The sequence below is a fragment of the Ornithorhynchus anatinus genome, chromosome 1 (assembly GCF_004115215.2).
Source record: "Ornithorhynchus anatinus isolate Pmale09 chromosome 1, mOrnAna1.pri.v4, whole genome shotgun sequence".
Classification (NCBI taxonomy): Eukaryota; Metazoa; Chordata; class Mammalia; order Monotremata; family Ornithorhynchidae; genus Ornithorhynchus; species Ornithorhynchus anatinus.
The window spans coordinates 98,610,141-98,631,053 of record NC_041728.1 but is presented as its reverse complement, the minus strand read 5'-3'; the positions used below and the strand labels follow the sequence as shown (position 1 = coordinate 98,631,053).

General features: G+C 45.8%; 1 protein-coding gene across 5 annotated transcripts in view; it reads left to right on the top strand.

Moving 5' to 3' along the window:
• Positions 1 to 20,503, top strand: part of CFAP61 (cilia and flagella associated protein 61) — a 315,110-nt gene extending 294,607 nt beyond the window's left edge. For all 5 annotated transcript variants that reach the window (XM_029072415.2, XM_029072412.2, XM_029072401.2 and 2 more), the window contains exons 26-27: positions 13,520 to 13,610; positions 19,989 to 20,503. In XM_029072415.2, the coding sequence (XP_028928248.1) occupies positions 13,520 to 13,610; positions 19,989 to 20,189 (292 nt within the window). In that variant the 3' untranslated portion in view covers positions 20,190 to 20,503. The remainder of the gene's footprint in view (positions 1 to 13,519; positions 13,611 to 19,988) is intronic.
• The last annotated feature ends 410 nt before the right edge of the window (positions 20,504 to 20,913 follow it).

Below are 20,913 nucleotides of genomic sequence, written 5' to 3'. Positions count from 1 at the left end.
GGAGACCTAGGAGGAAGATGATAAAGTAATCCAGGCGGGGTATGATAAGCATCTGCACCAAGATGGTAGGTATTTTGGTGGAGAGGAAGGAATGGATCTGGAAAACAAGGAAGAAAAACACCAGCAGAATTTAGCGACAGGCTGAGTGTGGGAGTTAAAAAGCAATGAAGAATTAAGGATAATACCAAAATTGCAGGCTTCTGGGACAAGGAGGATGGAGGTGATGTAAACTATAATGAAGTTAAGAGAAGCAGCATGGCTCAGTGGAAAAAGCACGGGCTTGGGAGGCAGAGGACATGGGTTCTATTCCTGGCTCCGCCACTTGTCTGCTGTGTGATCTTGGGCAAGCCACTTAACTTCTCTGTGTCTCAGTTACCTCATCTGTAAAATGAGGATTAAGACTTTGAGCCCCATGTGCGACAACCTGATTCCCTTGTATCTACCCCAGCACTTAGAACAGTGCTTGGCACTTAGTAAATGCTTCACAAATACCATAATTATTATTACTATTACACATTTGGTGCTTAAGGAGCCAATGGGGTATCCAACTGTAGATGTCCTAGGGGTTAAAGGAAATGTGAGAGGATAGTGCAAGGAGGATAGTGAGGTAGATTTGGGCCTCATCTGCATCGACATAGTTGTCCACTGTATTTGAAGTTGACATCACTGACGGTGAACTGCACCTAAGGGTACATATGTGTCTGAAAAAGCCAATGTAGATGCACAATCTTGGACAAGATGGACATTGGGATACATGGGTGGAGGGAGAGAAGGGCGTAGCCCATCAGGTTCATAATAATAAATAATGTTGGTATTTGTTAAGCGCTTACTATGTGCAGAGCACTGTTCCAAGTGCTGGGGTAGATACAGGGTAATCAGGTTGTCCCACGTGAGGCTCACAGTTATTCCCCATTTTACAGATGAGATAACTGAGGCACAGAGAATTTAAGTGACTTGCCCACAGTCACACAGCTGACAAGCGGCAGACCGGGAGTGGAACCCATGACCTCTGACTCCGAAGGCCAGGCTCTTTCCACTGAGCCACGCTGCTGCTTCCTTGTACTTTGATCCAGAGTGAACTGTCCCCGAAACATAACATCACCATCTGCGGCCCTTGCCTCCCAGCGATACTGATGAACGGGGGCGGCTGTGTCACGGAATTACCCATTTTACAATCAATCAATCAATCAATCATATTTATTGCACGCTCACTATGTGCGGAGCACTGTTCTATGTACTCAGCGCTTGGAAGCGTACAGAATTAGCAGAAAAGTTCCCTGCTCGTAGTTGATATTCGATAAGTTTCTTGTTGCCCCTTTGTCTTGTTTTATGCTGTCGAGTGGTCTCCGATCCATAGTGACGTTACATCTCTCCCAGAATGCCCCACCCCCATCTGCCATCGTGCTGGTATTGTATCCATAGAGTTTTCTTGGTAAAAATACGGAAATGGTTTACCATCACCTCCTTCCACACAATAAACTTGAGTCTCTGCCCTTGACTCTCTCCCAGGCCGCTGTTGCTCAGCTGTTGCTCAACAGCTCAGCACGCTGTTGAGTTTTGACTTGTAGCAGATTGCCTGCCACTCTCTAGCCACTGCCCATGTTAGAAATGGAATGGATAGGCCTCTGCTTGACTCTTCCTCCTGTAGTCAAGACTGGTAGAGGCCTGGAAACTCTCCAGGTACGATCCTGAGAGGGGCTTTTGCTCCTTATTTTCCCCCTTCTCTCCCTCCCCCCGAAAAAAGGAGCAAAATCTGCCTCACATACATGAATGCACCACTCCTGGTTCACTTCTCTTTATTTGCTATTGTATTAATCAGATGTTCATCCCCTCGATTCTATTTATTGCTATTGTTCTTGTCTGTCCATCTCCCCCGATTAGACTGTAAGCCCGTCAAAGGGCAGGGACTGGCTCTATCTGTTACCGATTTGTCCATTCCAAGCGCTTAGTACAGTGCTCTGCACATAGTAAGCCCTCAATAAATGCTATTGAATGAATGAATGAACTTCTGGCCACGGTAGTCATACAAGGAATTCTAGTGTAGTAGGCCCCCAAAACTGAAATACTATTATCACTATTACAAACACTCTGGGTTTTAATGGGTACTGATAGCTTGCAAGGTGCAAATTGCACTTGGCTTTGAACTATGAAGAGTAAATACTTGGTGCTTTTTCAGATTTTTTTTCCTGAATAATCGTCCCCACCTTCTTCATTTCCTCCAAATTTGCTGCTTCAGGCCTGGGCTAGAGAAATCTGCCTTTGCCAATAAGTGATTCTAACATACACTTGTATTGAATAGAAGAGGTACTAAAGCCATTATGGGATTTCTGGAAAACATTCCTTCACAGCATAGAAAACTCAGGTGCAGCGAGATTTTCCACCATAGGTTGATTTCTGAGCTCAGTCTCTCTATCAAGTTTTTCCACACACAAAAACAGGAACTGTGTGAACCTCTCTGATCACTCTCACACGGACAAAGTAACATGTGCGATGTTGAATGTTGTTAGGCGAAAAACAGCTGCATTTTGGAAAGGAGCTTTGGAAAATACAGAAAAAGATCCTTTTGTAAAAGATCCTTATGCAACCTTGTTTTCTCTGGTAAAGGAAAATGTCCTAAAAAGAGATAATACCGAACTTGAACAGAAAGAGACCAAAAGCAAAAGCAGTGTAAGTAGCATTAAAGTTAATTATAGCAACTGAGTATCCACCTGGCAATGGGGCTCCAAAGCACAGAATAATTTGGGGGGAGGGGGTAGTGTTGGGGGGATGTAATTGAGGACCACAACACAAAGCATAATATGCAGGAAATGGGCCTCATTACACTAGCTGCTTCAGGATCATCAGCTGAATATTTAAAAATTGCCACCAGAAAGTGTTTGCTTGTGAGAACTGTAGAAGAACTCTGCATGGACTGTTTCTTCCTGAGGCTGCATCAGCTGCAGGACCAATCAATCAGTCCATCGTATTTCGTGAGTACTTACTGTGTGCACGGCACTGTACTAAGTACTTGGGAAAGTGCAATATAACAGAGTTGGTAGACACTTTCCCTCCCCACAACGATCTTGCAGTCTAGAGGTCTAGGGGGAGCACATCATTAGGGTGAGAGTAGAACACAGGGATAATTGTAGAAGTGATTTCCTTCTAATTCCCAAGAGTCTTTAGTTCTAGCTCTCCTCCTGTCAGTAGCAGCCTAGCCTCTTTATCCGACTTTGGAAAGGGGGTTAATTACACTGCAACATTCTGAGAGTTCACACAGAGCATTTTAAATGGTGCCCTTTGGTGAAAGGCACAACAGAAATACCAAAGAGCCTTGGCTTTCTTCCTGGAGACCAAGCTGTTGGATGTTTCTTCAGATAACAGCCACTCTAGGTGTCCAAACGGTCAACCGGATGTCCACCAATGGGTTTGGCCCCCTTTTCAGGAGCCGACCAAGTTCAAATCCTTGTCAGGGGCCCAGAAAGTCCTGTCATCACCTTTATACCAGTTTGGTGGGGAAAACTAGCCACCTGCCCAGGAGGACAACCACTGCATCTATGCAGTGGCCCTCGGGGCTACTGTTGACATGAGACTTCCTACCTAGACTGAAGTTTGCCTTGTTAGGAGATTTCATTCGTGATTCTTTAATGTAGCCCAAGAATCATTTCTGGAGAGAATCAATCTAGATGTGTCCATGCCATTTTGGATCTGTTGTACTGAGAAAAATACAGTGTCGGAGGAAGATTCTCAGCAATTCAATGAAAACCCTGTAGTTGTCAAGTTACACCCTTTCCAGGGAATTACAGGGATATTTTCTAGGAAGCAACATGCTAATTGTGGTACTTAAAACTCCTGTACATCTTCCAGGCAAAGACTGTCAAGCCTTTTACCAGCCCTTTCTCAGAAGTCCAATTGGAAATGATGGGGGACATGCAGGAAGTCAAAGCGCTGACCCCTCCTCACCACTATAAACACATCAATCTACAACCTGCATGACCCTACTCACCCCGTTATCAATCAATCAATTAATAAGTGGCATTTATTGAGCATTTACTCTGGGCAGAGCACTGTACTCAGTGCTTGGAAGAGTACAATGCAACAGAATTAGCAGCCAGGTTTCCTGCCCAAAACAAACTTACAGTCTAGAAAGGGAGACAAATATATCTGGAAGCAGTGTGACCTAGTGGTCAAAACACTGGCCTGGGATTCAGAAAGACCTGGGTTCTAATTCCGGCTCCGCCGCTTGCTCACTGTGTGACCTTGGGCAAGTCCCTTAACTTCTCTGTGCCTTAGTTACCTCATCTGGAAAATGGGGATTAAGATCATGAGACCTTTGTGGGACATGTACAGGGTCCAACCTGATTAGCTTGTATCTACCCCACTACTTAGAACAGTACCTAGCGTAGTAAGCGTTTAACAAATATCTTTTTTAAAAAAAAACAGATCTCATTTAGGCCTAGCTTGGTTGGGAAAGGGAGTGGAGCGAGAAGGGATGGGGCAGGGGACCTGATGTTTAGGGGTCCCAAACTTTCTGGCTCCCTAACCTGGAAGCCTCAAGAAGAAAGGGGTCTCCTCAGGAGCTGGATTAAGTGAGATGAATCTTGACCCCTACGGAGTCTATATAAGGGGGCAAAAAGAGAATCCGGGCTTCACCTCCTCTTCATGCCTCCCTCTTGTTTACAGCATAACTTTCCTTTTCTTACTGAGCCAAACTCACCCACTTCTCTCAATCAGTCAATCAATGGTGTTTATTGAGTGCTTACCGGGCACATACTAAATGCTTGGCTCCCAACTCTTTCCTTCTCCCCAAAGGTAATAGTCATAAATGAAATGGGAAATATCAAAATAAACCCTTCTTGGCTTTAGAAATGAGCAGAATTTCTTAGCAAACTCATCCACTTCTCTCAATCAATCAATCAGTGGTGTTTCTTGAGTACTTACTGTGTGCCCAGCACATATTAAATGCTTGACTCCCAGCTCTTTCCTTCTCTCCAAAGGTAATAGTCAAAAACGACATGGAAAATATCAAAATAAACCCATCTTGGCTTTAGAAATGAGCACAATTTCTTAGAAAAGTATATCCCTCTAAGTTGATTCCTGGGTAATTTCTGTTAATACAGTGCCTTGAACTGTAAGGCCGTTGTTGGGTAGGGATTGTCTCTATCTGTTGCCAAATTGTACTTTCCAAGTGCTTAGTACAGTGCTCTGCACACAGTAAGCGCTCAATAAATATGATTGAATAATAAATGCTCAATAAACACTATTGATTCGTTAATTGATTGATGATGATGACTCTCTAAATAACCCTTGCCTATCCAGGGCAAGAATGATTTATCTTAGGCAAGAAGAAGAAAAAAGCAATAATATTAAAAATAGTGGTATTTCTTACGTACTAAGTGCCAAGCAGTGTACTAAGCACTGGGGTAAATATAAGATCATCAGGTTGGACGCAGTTCTTGTCCCACTTGGGGCTCCCAACCTAAGTAGGAGGGAGGAACAGATTTTTGAATCCTCATTTTACAGATAAGGGAATTAAAACACACAAAAGTTAAGTGACTTGCTCAATATCATACAGCAGGTAAGTGACAGAGCAGGATTAGACACCAAGTCATTCATTCATTCATTCAATAGTATTTATTGAGCGCTTACTATGTGCAGAGCACTGTACTAAGCGCTTGGAATGAACAAGTCGGCAACAGATAGAGACGGTCCCTGCCGTTTGACGGGCGTCGTCTGGCTCCCAGCCCACTGCTCTTTCCGCTGGGCATCACTGCTTCTCTACAGGAAGACAAGTAGAAAAGAACAGTTATTGAATCCAGTGAACTAGGTAGGAAGTGGGTAGGTAGAGAAGCAGTACGGCGTAGTGGATAGAGCACAAGCCTGGGAGTCAGAAAGTCACGGGTTCTAATTCTGACTCCACCACAAGTCTGCTGTGTGGCCTTCGGCAAGTCACTTCACTTCTCTGTGCCTCAATCACCTAATCTGTGACATGAGAATTGAGGGTATGAGCCCCACATGGGACAGGGCTGTGTCCACCCCAGTTCGCTTGTGTCCATCCCAGCACTTAGTACAGTGCCTGGCACCTAGTAAGCGCTTAACAAATACCACAATTATTATTATTATTATCCTTCTGGGAAAGGGCTTTGTGCTTTTTTACAGGGCTAAACTATGGAGTGGCCACCTATTATGGGAAGCCAGTACAAAAGAATGATGAGCCAAATTCTCAGCTATTCCCTGCGAATAAATTAGGGACCTCTGGAAACTGCATTCCCTTCTTCAGGCTGAAAATGTATTTGAGTCAGGGTATAGTTTGGCACTGAGAATCTGGCTCAGTAATGTTAATGACAGTACTGGCTACCTGCCAGGCCAAGTATATTTTGAAGTTAATTTTTTTAAAGAAAAATCTATTTGAGGCCCAAGTCTGTATGGGGCAAGGCTGGTATTTAGTGCCACCTATCTTGAGCGGGGATCTTGCCAAACTAAAAGAACCAACTCTTTCTCTCGCGCATCAGCAGCACATCAAATTGATGGGCAGACCCATCGACCTGATTGACCCACCCTTCCCTCCAAATCCACTGTCTCTATTAAGGGGAGGAAGGCCCAGAGCAGCCCCTAGACACCAGACAGGCTTCAGAGAGAGAGGGAGAAAAGCAGGGCAGGGCCATCAGTACAACTGGGCAGCAGCTGTCAATCTGGCAGACTCATTGAAGCAGCGTGGGTTAGTGGAAAGAGCCCGGGCTTGGGAGTCAGAGGTCATGAGTTCGAATCCCAGCTCTGCCACTTGGCAGCTGACTGTGGGTAAGTCACTTCACTTCTCTGTGCCTCAGTTCCCTCATCTGTAAAATGGGGATTAACTGTGAGCCTCCCGTGGGACAGCCTGATTACCCTGTATCTACCCCAGCGCTTAGAACAGTGCTCTGCACATAGTAAGCGCTTAACAAATACCAACATTATTATTATTATTGTTATGGACCAATAAGGTGATATCACGAGGAGGAGAGTTTGGGAAAGTACAATATAACAAAGCCAGTAGACCCACTCCATGCCCACAACAAGCTTGCAGTCTAGAGGAGGATATGCAGAGAAGTTTCCAAAACACATAAAATAAAACATAAAGGTAATTTAAGGCATCTGGTCTAAGAGAGGGGCATATGGAGTCACATGAGTGAACTGAAGACAAAAGCAAGGTTAAATCATCTCACAGCCTTTTTGGGGCTTTGGTTTTTGGGGTTTTTTTTGGAGGGTGGGGACAGCTTATGACATTTGTTAAGGCACAGGCACAGTTCTAAGAGCTGGGGTAGATGTAAACTAATCAGGTTGGACACAGTCCCTGTTCCACATGGGGCTCACCCTCTTAATCCCCATTTAATAATAATAATAATGAGGGTATTTGTTAAGCGCTTACTATGTGCAGAGCACTGTTCTAAGCACTGGGGTAGATACAGGGTAATCAGATTGTCCCACGTGGGGCTCACATGTATTTAATCCCATTTTTACAGATGAGGTAACTGAGGCAAAGAGAAGTGAAGTGACATGCCCAAGGTCACACAGCAGACAAGTGCTGGAGCCGGAATTAACAATAATGTTAATATGTTGGTATTTGTTAAGCGCTTACTATGTGCCGAGCACTGTTCTAAGCGCTGGGGTAGACACAGGGGAATCAGGTTGTCCCACGTGGGGCTCACAGTCAATCCCCATTTTACAGATGAGGGAACTGAGGCACCGAGAAGTTAAGTCACTTGCCCAAAATCACACAGCTGACAAGTGGCAGAGCCGAGGTTCGAACCCACGACCTCTGACTCCCAAGCCCGGGCTCTTTCCACTGATCCACGCTGGTCACTGAGACACAGAGAATAATAATAACAATAATACTAATGGCATTTGTTGAGCGCTTGCTATGTCCCAGGCACTGTCCTAAGCGCTGGGGTGGACACAAGCAAATCAGGTTGGACACAGTCCCTGTCCCATGTGGGGCTCAGAGTCTCAATCCCCATTTCACAGATGAGGTAACTGAGCCACAGAGGAGTGAAGTGACTTGTCCAAGGTCACACAGCAGACAAGTGGCAGAGCCAGGGCTGGAAACCATGACCTTCTGACTCCCAGCCCCTTTGCTCTATCCACTACGCCATGCTGCTGACTCGCCCAAGATCACACAGCAGACATCCGGTGGAAAAGCAGCGTGGCCAAGTGAGTCACAACTTCTCTGTGCCTCATCTGTAAAATGGGGATTACGACTGTGAGCCCCATGTGGGACATGAAATGGGCTTAACCTGATTAGCTTGTAGCTACCCCTGACACATAGTAAGTGCTAAACACATGCCATTAAAAAAACAAGTGTTCAACAAATACTATCAATCAGTGCTCTTTATAATAATAATGTTGGTATTTGTTAAGCGCTTACCATGTGCAGAGCACTGTTCTAAGCGCTGGGGTAGATACGGGGTCATCAGGTTGTCCCACGTGAGGCTCCCAGTCTTCATCCCCATTTTACAGATGAGGTAGCTGAGGCACAGAGAAGTGGTGACTTGCCTACAGTCACACGGCTACCAAGTGGCAGAGCTGGGATTCGAACCCATGACCTTTCATTCATTCATTCAATAGTATTTATTGAGCGCTTACTATGTGCAGAGCACTGTACTAAGCGCTTGGAATGAACAAGTCGGCAACAGATAGAGACGGTCCCTGCCGTTTGACGGGCTTACGGTCTGATCGGGGGAGACGGACGGACGAGAACGATGGCAATGACTCCCAAGCCCGTGCTCTTTCCACTGAGCCACGCTGCTTCTCTTGAGCTCTTCCTATGTGCAGACCACTGTACTAAGCACTTGGGAGAGCACGATACACCAGAATTAGCAGACACGTTCCCTGCTCATAATGAGATTACAGTCTAGAGGGGGAGACAGACATCAATATAAATAGATAGTTTACAATATATAATTTAAAGCAGCATGGCTCAGTGGAAAGAGCACAGGCTTGGGAGTCAGAGGACATGGGTTCGAATCCTGGCTCTGCCACTTGATAGCTGTGTGACCGTGGGCAAGTCACTTAACTTCTCTGTGCCTCAATTACCTCATCTGTAAAATGGGGGTTAAGACTGTGAGCCTCACGTGGGACAACCTGATTACCCTGTATCTACCCCAGCGCTTAGAACAGTGTTCTGCACATAGTAAGCGCTTAACAAATACCAACATTATTATTATTATTATTATTATTAATAAAGATATGTATATAAGTGATGTGGGATGGGGGGTGAGGTGAATATCAGATGTCCTCTTTATTGATTGATTGAGTCATTCATTCTTTCAAAAGTATTTATTGGGCGGTTACTATAGCACTGTACTAAGCGCTTGGAATGTACAATTTGGGAACCGATAGAGACAATCTCTGCCCAGTGGCGGGCTCGCAGTCTAAACGGGGGAGACAGACAGCAGAGCAAAACAGAACTAAACAAAACAAGACAACATCATCAAGATAAATAGAATCAAGGAGATAGACACCTCATTTACAAAATAAATAGGGTAATAAATAATATATACAACTGATAGACCAACACATCTTGATCCAGAAGGACCCTGGGCAAAAAGGCTATGAAAGCCGAGAACGTATACTCACCGATTCTTTGTCTCTCTCAAAATGGGCAACCAGGCAACCCATTCCCAGTGGGGGCTACCGAAAGCCTATTTTGGGGGCGGGGCAAAGTCAGCCAATCGTACTTATTGAGCGCTTACTGTGTGCAGAGCACTGTACTGAGCTCTGGGGAGAAGACAGTATAACAATATAACAGGCTCATTTCCTGCCCAGCAGCTTTCACGTCAGTGTCCCAGATCAAACTTCCAAATAGCTCTGCATGTTTTGGGGAGCAAGGAAGAGGTTTTCTAGGTTACTCTGTGGCAAACCCACGCCTGGCATTCTCCGTGGATCTGCGAACCCCATCCTTTCCCAACATGAGGAGATAGAGCGCGTTTGTTGCGGCAAATCTATCTGTGCTGGCTTCACCAGCAGCCATGGTATCTTCAAATACAAAGCATATCCGTCTAACAGAGCCAGGGATTCATTCGTGCTGTAGTTTTCCGGAACTAGACTCCAGGACGCGATCTTTTCTGGACTGTGAGGAGCGGTTCTCGGACAAGTTTTTCGCTCGGAACTTCGAGGCTGTTTATGAAAGAGCCATGGCTGGCTGACTGAGCTGTGTGGCCTAATGAAAACAGCATGGGCCTGGGAGTCAGAGGACCTGGGTTCTAATCGCCGCCCTGCCCCTTTTCTGCTGTATGACCTGAGGCAAGTCACTTGAATTCTCTGTGCCTCAGTTCCCTCATCTGCAAAATGGGGATTCAGTACCTTTTCTCCCCTCCTACTTACTCTGTGGGACCTGATTATCCCGCATCTACTTACCTGTGCTAGGCATGGGAGAGAGTCAAGAGTGGAGACTCAAGTTTACTGTGGGGAAGAAGGCAGTGATAAACCACTTCCATATTCTTACCAAGTAAACTCTCTGGATACACCACCAGAATAATAATAATAATGATAATGTTGGTATTTGTTAAGCGCCTACTATGTGCCAAGCACTGTTCTAAGCGCTGGGGTGGATACAGGGTAATCAGGTTGTCCCATGTGAGGCTCATAATCTTAATCCCCATTTTACAGATGAGGTTACTGAGACACAGAGAAGTTAAGTGACTTGCCCACAGTCACACAGCTGACAAGCGGGATTCGAACCCATGACCTCGGACTCCCAAGCCTGGGTTCTTTCCACTGAGCCACACTGCTTCTCTAATATTCTACTAATATTCTAGTATCAGAATAGTACTAACAATAATGATGGTATTTGTTAAGCGCTTACTATGTACAAAGCATTGAATGAGGTGGGGCGTTCTGGGGGAGAGATGTGTCCATGGCGTCGCCGTGGGTAGGAGATGACTCGACAGCGTAAGACAAGAGCCCAGCATTTAGTACAGTGCTTGGCATATAGAAAGCCCTTAAATACCATGATTATCATTATTATTATTCCAGCAGACCCAGCACATTTGCACTGCTCCAGGAGGCCCAGTAAATTAGGCAAAATCAGAGCAGGACTCCCACATATGTCCATACTTTATTTATATCAATACCTGTCTCCCCCTTCTAGACTGTAAACTCTGTTGTATCGAACCCTCCCAAGTACATAGTACAGGGCTCTGCAGCATGGCTCAGTGGAAAGAGCACGGGCTTTGGAGTCAGAGGTCATGAGTTCGAATCCCAGCTCTGCCACTTGTCAGCTGTGTGACTTTGGGCAAGTCACTTCACTTCTCTGTGCCTCAGTTACCTCATCTGTAAAATGGGGATTAAGACTGTGAGCCCCACGTGGGACATCCTGATTCCCATGTCTACCCCAGCTCTTAGAACAGTGCTCGGCACATAGTAAGCGCTTAACAAATACCAACATTATTATGAGAAGCAGCGTGGCTCAGTGGAAAGAGCACGGGCTTTGGAGTCAGGGCTCATGAGTTCGAATCCCAGCTCTGCCACTTGTCGGCTGTGTGACTGTGGGCAAGTCACTTAACTTCTCCGTGCCTCAGTTCCCTCATCTGTAAAATGGGGATTAAGACTGTGAGCCCCACGTGGGACAACCGATTCCCCTATGTCTACCCCAGCGCTTAGAACAGTGCTCGGCACATAGTAAGCGCTTAACAAATACCAACATTATTATTATTATTATTACAGTAAGTGCTCAAGAAATCCCACCGATCGATTGGTTGATCGATGGATTCCACTCTTCAAATCCTATACTCCCAGGTCCGTGCTCTTTCCACATTCCAAGCGCTTAGTACTGTGCTCTGCACATAGTAAGTGCTCAATAAATACTATTGAATTAGGCCATGCTGAGAGAAGCAGCATGGCCTAGTGGAAAGAGCGTGAGGACCTGGGTTCTAATCCCAGCTTCACCACTTGTGTGCTGTGTGACCTTAGGCAAGTCACTTCACTTCTCTGGGCCTCAGTTACCTCATCTGCAAAGTGTTCTCCCTCCTGCTTAGACTGTGAGCCCCACGTGGGACCTGACCGTCCTGTCTCTACCCCAGCGCTTAGTTACAATGCTTGGCACTTAGTAACACTTACCAAATGCCACGATTATTATATATCTATTAAAATCACATCTCCTTCCAAGTGGCCTTCCCTGACTAACCCCTCATTTCCCCTCTCCTCTGCATCACCTAAGCACTTCTGTCCGTATTCCCTTAGCATTTTGATATTCACTCCACCCCCAGCCCCACAGCGTTTATATACAAATCCTTACACTCCGCTATTTCCCCTACCCGTGCTTTATTTTAACATCTGTTTCCCCGACTAGACTGTAAATTCTTTGAGGGCAGGGATCTTGTCTCTAAACTGTATTGCGTTGGACTCTCCCAAGCGCGTAGTACAGTGCCCTCTGCATACAGCACTCAACAAAAAATAACTGATCGATCGATCAAACTCTCCCTTTCCCACTTCCCCCACTTTTCCCACCCTGAGTCTTCCCAAGGAGACATTTGATCGGGGACCATTCATTCATTCGATCGAATTTATTAAGTGCTTACTGTGTGTAGGCACTGAACTAAGCACTTGGAAAGTACAATTTGGCAACAAATAGAGGCAATCCCTACCCAACAATGGGCTCACAATCTAGAAGGGGGGAGACAGACAAGAAAACAAAGCAAAACAAGTAGACCGGTATCAATTGCATCAATATAAATAAATAGAATTATAGTTATGTACACATCACTAATAAAATAAATAGAATAATAAATATGTACATATACACACATGTGCTGTGGGGCGGGGAGAGGGGTAGAGCAGGGGGAGGGAGTCGGGGTGATGGGGAGGGGAGGAGGATCAGAGGAAAAGGGGGGCTCAGCCTGGGCCCGACGACCCACTCCCAGCCCCAGCCCCTCTCCAGGCCGAACCAAGTGCTGCTTCCAGCTGTTTCCCATTCAAAAATAGCTGCACGTGCAGCTCCCCCTGACCCCAAAACCCCAGGAAAACACTTTTCTAGGAAAAGTTAGGAAAATGTAAACACTGAGAGAGGTCCCTCTCCATTCTGGGGCCGTTTCAGAGTACCAGTGCGAAGGCCATATTGTCGAGTTGCGGTGGCCTGTTTGTCTGGCCATTATTAATCCTGAAACCTTAATGATGAACAGCATTTGTGTCATTGTCTGCACAAATTTAATTTGTTTAGGCAGCAGTTCAGTTAATCCTGCAATCTGCTTTTCTCGAACGAGGACAGATAATGGAGAGACCGTTCTTTACAAGTCTTCAGGCTTTTAAATTCTGATAAAATCAGGATTCTTCACTGGGACTTGCCACAGCTCTGAATTAAACCACTTTAAATGTAATTACTGGAGCTGGCTGTACATCAGGAACACCCATTAGAAACATTGATTGACCATGCTGTTACAGGAGGCATTTTATGAACAAACGATGATGATGGGTCCAGAACTGTAATTTATAAAGGCAAAAAAGCAGGGAAATACTTTATTAGTGGTAATGAGAGGTTCACTGGATAACTAAATCTCTTCTTTTTAACCAGCTACTTCAGGGAACCTTGGTCCATGGCCGTCTTTCACGATCGTTTTATTGATCTGAAGAAAGAATTGCGTGAAATCCTTGCATTCAAGGAGGTAAGACGAGCGTGGGTCCAAAACATGGATTATTCCGGTTCGGATGTCAGGGGGTTGCCCCCGTGGATCGCTTAGATTTTGACTTTCACGTCCACTCCCGTCGCCCTGCTTTTCCCAATCGTGCTTCTCACAGGTCCCGTAAATATCTCGGGGAGACCCGGTGACTGCAGGGTCTCGCCTCAGGAGCGCAGAGAGTATAAGTACTGCTCCAAACCGCGGGGTTTTCTTAGTTAGGCAAGAGAGTGGGCCACAGAACAGTTACCATGCGTGTCGACTTAGCCGGGAGATATGAGGAGAGCATTCCTCTAGTCGTAGTCTAGTCGTAGTCTAGTCTAGTCCGTAATTTCAATGCGGAATTCTACACTTGGAAACATTGTTTAAATTACACCCAATTATTATTCTATGTGCCAGCTCCGTTTTTTGACATCTTCACCTTTGACAGTTTGAAAAGGAGCCATCCAAATTTCAACACAGATTTCCATTCAGCCGCTCTATCCACTGGTAAAGGGATGAACTCTGGGCGAGGCTAACCGTCATACAGTTGTGTTTCCGGCTAATGCTGGGTCGGCCTTGTCTGGTTCTGGATTCTGTCTCTGATTAGTCCTCGGGGCACTAGGAAGGAGTAGTGTGACCTTGTGCCCTCCCGGACATTCACCTTTGCTGCTGGACTGTCGAACGCTCCTAACTCTCTTCTTTTCATCCCTACCTTTCCCTTTAGTGACCCCTTATAGAGCCATTCATTCATGAATTCGTCCACTTGAACCTACGAATATCTTTGGCCTGGGTAACTTCCTGTGGGAACAAATTCCATGGGCTTCATTTGGAAGGAGTTCTTCATTCTGTTTGCCACCCTTCAGCTACAGCGGGGGTCCCTCATCCAGGGGGGTGGGACCTCCGTGAACAGCGATTCCGTGGTCATCCTCCCCACCCACTTCACGATTCGGTAAACTCCAATCCTGTCCCCTCTCAGCCTGCGTCGGTCCACACTGCAGAGTCAGTCTGTCATATTTATCGAGCGCTTACTGTGTGCAGAGCGCTGTACTAAGCACTTGGGAGAGTACAACACAATAATAAGCAGACACAGTCCCTGTCCACAACAAGCTTACAGTCTAGAAGGGGAGATAGACATTAATATAAATTTAAAAATTACAGAAATGTGCCTAAGTGCTGTGGGGCTGAGAGGGGGAATGAATAAAGGGAGCAAGTTAGGGCAATGCAGAAGAGAGTTGAAGAAAAGGAAAAGAGGGCTTAGTCGGGAAAGACCTCTTGGAAGAAATATGCCTTACTGAAGACGAGGAGAATAACTGTCAGTTGATATGATGAGGGAGGGCGTTCCAGACCAGAGGCAGCACGTGGATGAGAGAGTCCTGACCCTTTCAGGTTCTCCTCAAAAGGACAGAGGAAGCTAAATAACTTAGAAAACGCTTATGAAAATGTGAATCTTCGCAGAGTTGAAGAGACTGTGCCAGAGAGAATCGGTGGATCGAGCTAAACCTATACACGTGCTGTTAGCTTTGTCAAAGCTGGGAAGTCCCCCAGGAAGCCTTCCATGATTACCCTCTCATCTCCCCACCCTATTCTCAATCAATCAATCATTTATTGAGCACTTGCTGCATGCAGAGCATGTACTAAGCGCTTGGGAGAGCACAATGTAACAATATAACGGAGTTGGTAGACACATTCCCTGCCCACAACGAGCACATAGTCTAGGAGAGACTCCCTTCTATTAGAACCCGGGAGTTAAATCTATGCATTTAATACACCATCTATGCATTTAAATCTGTGCCCACTAAGCACTTCTATACTCACACATTCTCAAACCCCATAAGGCTTTTGAACATATCCTTATACTCTCTTTCTTCCCCTGCCTGTATTCTACTTTAATGTCTGTCTCTCCAGCTAGCTTCTAAGCTACTTGAGGGCAGGGATTGTGTCTACCTGTTCTATTGTATTCTCTCACGCACTCGGTACAGTGCTCTGGACCGTGGTAAGTGCTTCATAATAATAATAATAATGTTGGCATTTGTTAAGCGCTTACTATGTGCAGAGCGCTGTTCTAAGCACTGGGGGAGATACAGGGTCATCAGGTTGTCCCACATGAGGCTCACAGTCTTCACCCCCATTTTACGGTTGAGGTAACTGGGGCCCAGAGAAGTGAAGTGACTTGCCCACAGTCACACAGCTAACAAGTGGCAGCGCTGGGATTCGAACCCATGACCTCTGACTCCCAAGCCCACGCTCTTGCCACCGAGCCACGCCGCTTCTCATGAGTACCACTGATTGACGGAGTAATTGATCAACTAGAGGGAGAGGGTAGAGATTCCTCATTCAACTCATTGGCCTCAAAACAGTCTCCAGTTTCACTTCTCCCGTCTCCAGCTCACTTCCACCACCTCCACCATCAAATAAGGGTCCTGGGCCCTGAAAATAAGTCAGACGTAGTTTCAATCTTTGTTATTTCTGAAGAATACACTAAGCAAATGCTGAATTAGAGGCTGATAGGATCTCTGCAAGATCCAGCCTGCTCCGGGACACTGTATCCTTTAAGTGCTCCCGCACTCCTCTACTTAACCTCCTATTTTGCCCATTAAGATGTCATACAAGATCATCCATTTCATAGGATTTCTGTCTTGCCTAGAAAAGTCAAAAGGTCAGTCATGAGTTAACATAACAGAAGTTACAAAATACCTTTCTTTAAAAAAAGTTACACCGGGGGCCCGCTTCTTTCCTGCTGTGTCCAGAAGTCACAAGTGTCATTTGTCGATTCTTCTGTAATGATTCCGTATAAATTCCGAAAGTGACACTTGACCTGATGCTTCTGTGCCGAGATCTATTCAGTAACTACTGTCGTTCACACATTCCAACACCACCCCGACCTATGCCCCGACCCACCCTGAGGGCCGACGTTGTCCACGTCGCCTGAAAGCGTAAATTCACCTCTGAGAGCTTTGTCCAGCTAAGCCAAATTCATTTAATTGTATTTATTGAGCGCTTACTAGGGGCCGTGGTCTAGTGGAGAGCGCACAGGCCCCAGAGTCAGAGGGACCCGGGTTGTAATCCTAGCTCTGCCACTCAACTGCTGGGTGACCTTGGACAAGTCACTTCAATTCTCTGTGCCTCAGTTCCGTCATCTGTAAAATGGGGATTAAGACTGTGAGCCCCATGTGGGACAGGGACCGTGTCCAACCAATTTGCTTGTATCCTCTGCCCCCACCAGCACCTAGTATGGTGCCTGGCACCTAGTAAGTGCTTAACAAATGCCGTAATAATAATAATTATTGTTATTATTATTATTAGATCGCTAGACTTCATATTCAGTTATCAGCCATGCGCTCCTATATACTTGGTGAGCCGTTAGCACACATCAATCAGGGTGCCTCGAGTAAGATCCTGCCAGCAGGTCGACACAGGAGCGGTGCATAAAATAACATTGAAACTTCTTTTATGATATCAATTGGCATTATCTCTCTATTCTTACACAAACATCTATCAAAGCGAGTTGAAATCAATCCTATGTTTTGCATGCTCTTTTAGTCTAGTTGGCTAAACCCTTAAATATGGAGGAAAAAGTCAGTCAATGGTATTTATTGAACACTTACTGTATGCAGAGCACAGTTCTAACCGCTTGGGAGAAAACAATAATAATAATTGTGGTGTTTGTTAAACGCTTACTGTTTGCTAGGCACTGTACTAAGCGCTGAGCCGGATACAAGCAAATCAGGTTGGAAACAGTCCCTGTCGCACTGGGGGGGCTCAACAGTCTCAATCCCATTTTCCAGATGAGGGAACTGAGGCCCGGAGAAGTAAAGTGACTTGCCCCAGGTCATACAGCAGACAAGTGGCAGAGCCGGGATTAGAACCCACAACCTTCTGGCTACCAGGACCACGCTCTATCTACTATGCCATGCAATCAATCAGTGATATTTATTGCACAGAGCCCTGTACTAGACGCTTGGGAGAGTGCAGTGCAACAAACAGAGGAGGTAGATATGATCGCTGACCACAAGAAGCTGACAGGCTAGAGGAGAAAACACAGTTCTGGAAGCAAACTCAAGTACATTATGTGTCCCAGAGACGATGGTGGCTCCATCTGAAAAACTACAGTTCTCACCGGAATTTGGCTGGGCTCTCCCTGTCCCCCTTCAGACAAACCCCTCGTGGATCTCAAAGGAAGCTCTGAGATTACGGGAAGCCCAAAGAGAAGCTGCCATAATGCATTCAATAGTATTTATTGAGCGCTTACGATGTGCAGAGCACTGTACTAGACGCTTGGGAGAGTGCAGTGCAACAAACAGAGGAGGTAGATATGATCGCTGACCACAAGAAGCTGAAAAGCTAGAGGAGAAAACACAGTTCTGGAAGCAAACTCAAGTGCATTATGTGTCCCAGAGACGATGGTGGCTCCTTCTGAAAAACTACAGTTCTCACCGGAACTTGGCTGGTCTCTCCCTGTCCCCCTTCAGACAAGTCCCTCGTGGATCTCAAAGGAAGCTCTGAGATTATGGGAAGCCCAAAGAGAACCTGCATAATGCATTCAATAGTATTTATTGAGCGCTTACTATGTGCAGAGCACTGTACTAAGCGCTTGGAATGTACAATTCGGCAACCGATTGAGACGGTCCCTGCCCAATAACGGGCTCACGGTCTAAACGGGAAAAAACACCTTGCACCCCATGCAGATGTGAGATTGCATGGGATGGTGATTTGTGTCAGTAAACTCTCCCGGACAGAATTATAATCTCTAGAGTTATGATAGTCCACTGCTTGGAATTTTTTTACTCTAAATTGGCCCCCATAATGATATAAAAACAGTTCAGTTACACAGAGGGCTTTTTTTTCTTTCCTTTCAAAAGAAAAATAAAGGAACAGAAAGAAAAATTCCAAGTTTAAATTAAAAAGTTCATCTGAATGTTTTCCTATTGGATCCCTAGCGAGCTTTTGTTTCAATGCGGAATTCTACACTTGGAAACATTGTTTAAATTACACCCAATTATTATTCTATAAATATGTACAACCCAAAATTTTCAAGCTCAAATAACTGTATCCTCTCTGGGCCATGTTTCCTCAGCAGTTTCAAAGACACTTCTCACTCAGGATTGAGTTTGATGTTTCGAGCATCATATTTTTCGAATTGTTCAGAAGAAAAATAAAACATCTGGAATTTTTCTCGAAAAAATGAAAACCATAATTACGCTCATGCTTAGAGACTTTCAAACCAAGGCTTCACCGAAACTCCTCAAAGTAAAAAATATTATCTTTTATCCCCAAATTAAGATCTAGAATTTCAGCCCAAAGGGGAATTCTCCCCTTCACCCCTCCCCACTCTCCCCTGGGGGAGCTAAATACTTGAAATGAAGCCAATCGACCTACCTTCCGTGCCCCACCTTGCTATTCAATCAATCAATCAATCAATCAATCAATCAGTGGTATCTATTGAGTGCTTACTGGGTGCAGGGCACTGTACTAAGCGCTTGGGAGAGTATAATATTAACACAGATGGTAGACACGGTCCCGGCCTACAAGAAACTCACGGTTTAGATGCCTACCTCTGCCTTCCTGAAACTCACGGTGCCTGGAGCCACAAGGTGCTCTGGGCAGGGCTGGACTAGAAAGTATTTTCAGGGAGCTGGGCAACCCCAAACTCTTGGATTTACCCCAAGAGTAGATAAAAGATAATCAGGTCAGACCCAATCCCTCTCCCATATGGAGCTCACAGTCTATGGAGGAAGAGAAGCAGGTATTTAATCCCCATTACACAGATGAAGCCCCCAGGCGCAGAGAAGTTAAAAGTGACAAGGTCACTCAGCAAGTTAGTGACAGAGGCAGGATTAGAACCCGGGTCTTCTGCCTCCTAGGCCTGTGCTCTTTCCTCAGGGGCATCCTGGAAAAAGGGCTAAACGTTCAAGCATTTTAAAGCCCTTGTTCTCACGTTCATGAGAAGCAGCGTGACTTAGTGGAAAGAGCACGGGCTTGGGAGTCAGCGGTCATGGGTTCTAATCCTAGCTCCGCCACTTAGCTGTGAGACTTTGGGCAAGTCACTTAACTTCTCTGTGCCTCAGTTACCTCACCTGTAAAATGGGGATTATGACTGTGGGACACCCTGATTACCTTGTATCTACCCCAGCGCTTGGCCCAAATACCACCATTAGTATTATTATTATCTTCCTCAAAGTTTGGGCAGCTACACCTTCATCGGGGCCACTGGGGCCCATTCCCCAACTCGTGATAGGAGGAAATATCTTTCCCTTTCCGTTCCCCCGAAAACGGCCAACTCAATCAAGACGACCGAACCAACAATCGGAAATGAGAAAGGCATCGATCGCGCGCTATCGCTACGAATCCAGTTCCCTTTGGTGGGTTTCTTTTTCTGTTCAACAGGATGAGAGTCTTCCGTCAGTAGAAGAGCTGGCCCGGCAGGTAGTGGACGAGGAGCTAAACCTGTCGGAAAAGCCAAGAAAATACCTGAGAAGGTTCTTCCAGGAGAATATCCACCAATCCCTGGCGGAGAGAAGCATTCTTGCTTATTTGCAATATAATAATTACCATCTGCCTATGTACGCCTGGCCGGGGATTATTTAGTTATGGTCTCATTTTCGGTTTTATTGGTTTCATGTATGTGGCCTCTTTTTTTTTCGTTGTTGTTATTGCCCTGAATTAATTAATAAGGAATGTCACCGAGAGGCTTGTATTCCATGGTACAGAGCCCGGTTATCTGGGTTTTCCTTTGCTTTTCCCCGTCGATTTTTCAGCTGGGTTTACGGAGGGTGTCCAGGAGGTGGCGCACGGCAACGGTGTCGAGCGATCTTCACAATGTACATCGCGGACCGTTCGACGAAAACGCGCGTTTTAGCCAAGAAAAACGCGTTGGAGCAATAAACCTTTCCCTGCCAGAAGGGGCCCGCTGTCTTTGTATCGGGAGGGGTTGCTTCTGGGCAATCATCTGGCAGCAGGCCTCCCCCCCCCCCCTTCCAAGGAATTCATTCATTCAATAGTAATAATAATGTTGGTATTTGTTAAGCGCTTACTCTGTGCAGAGCACCGTTCTAAGCGCTGGGGGAGACACAGGGGAATCAGGTTGGCCCAAGTGGGGCTCCCAGTCTTCATCCCCATTTTACAGAGGAGGGAACTGAGGCCCTGAGAAGCGAAGTGACTGGCCCACAGTCACCCAGCTGACAAGGGGCAGAGCCGGGAGTCGAACCCATCACCTCTGACTCCAAAGCCCGGGCTCTTTCCACTGAGCCACGTAGTATTTATTGAGCGCTTACTATGTGCAGAGCACTGTACTAAGCTGCTGGCAATGGAC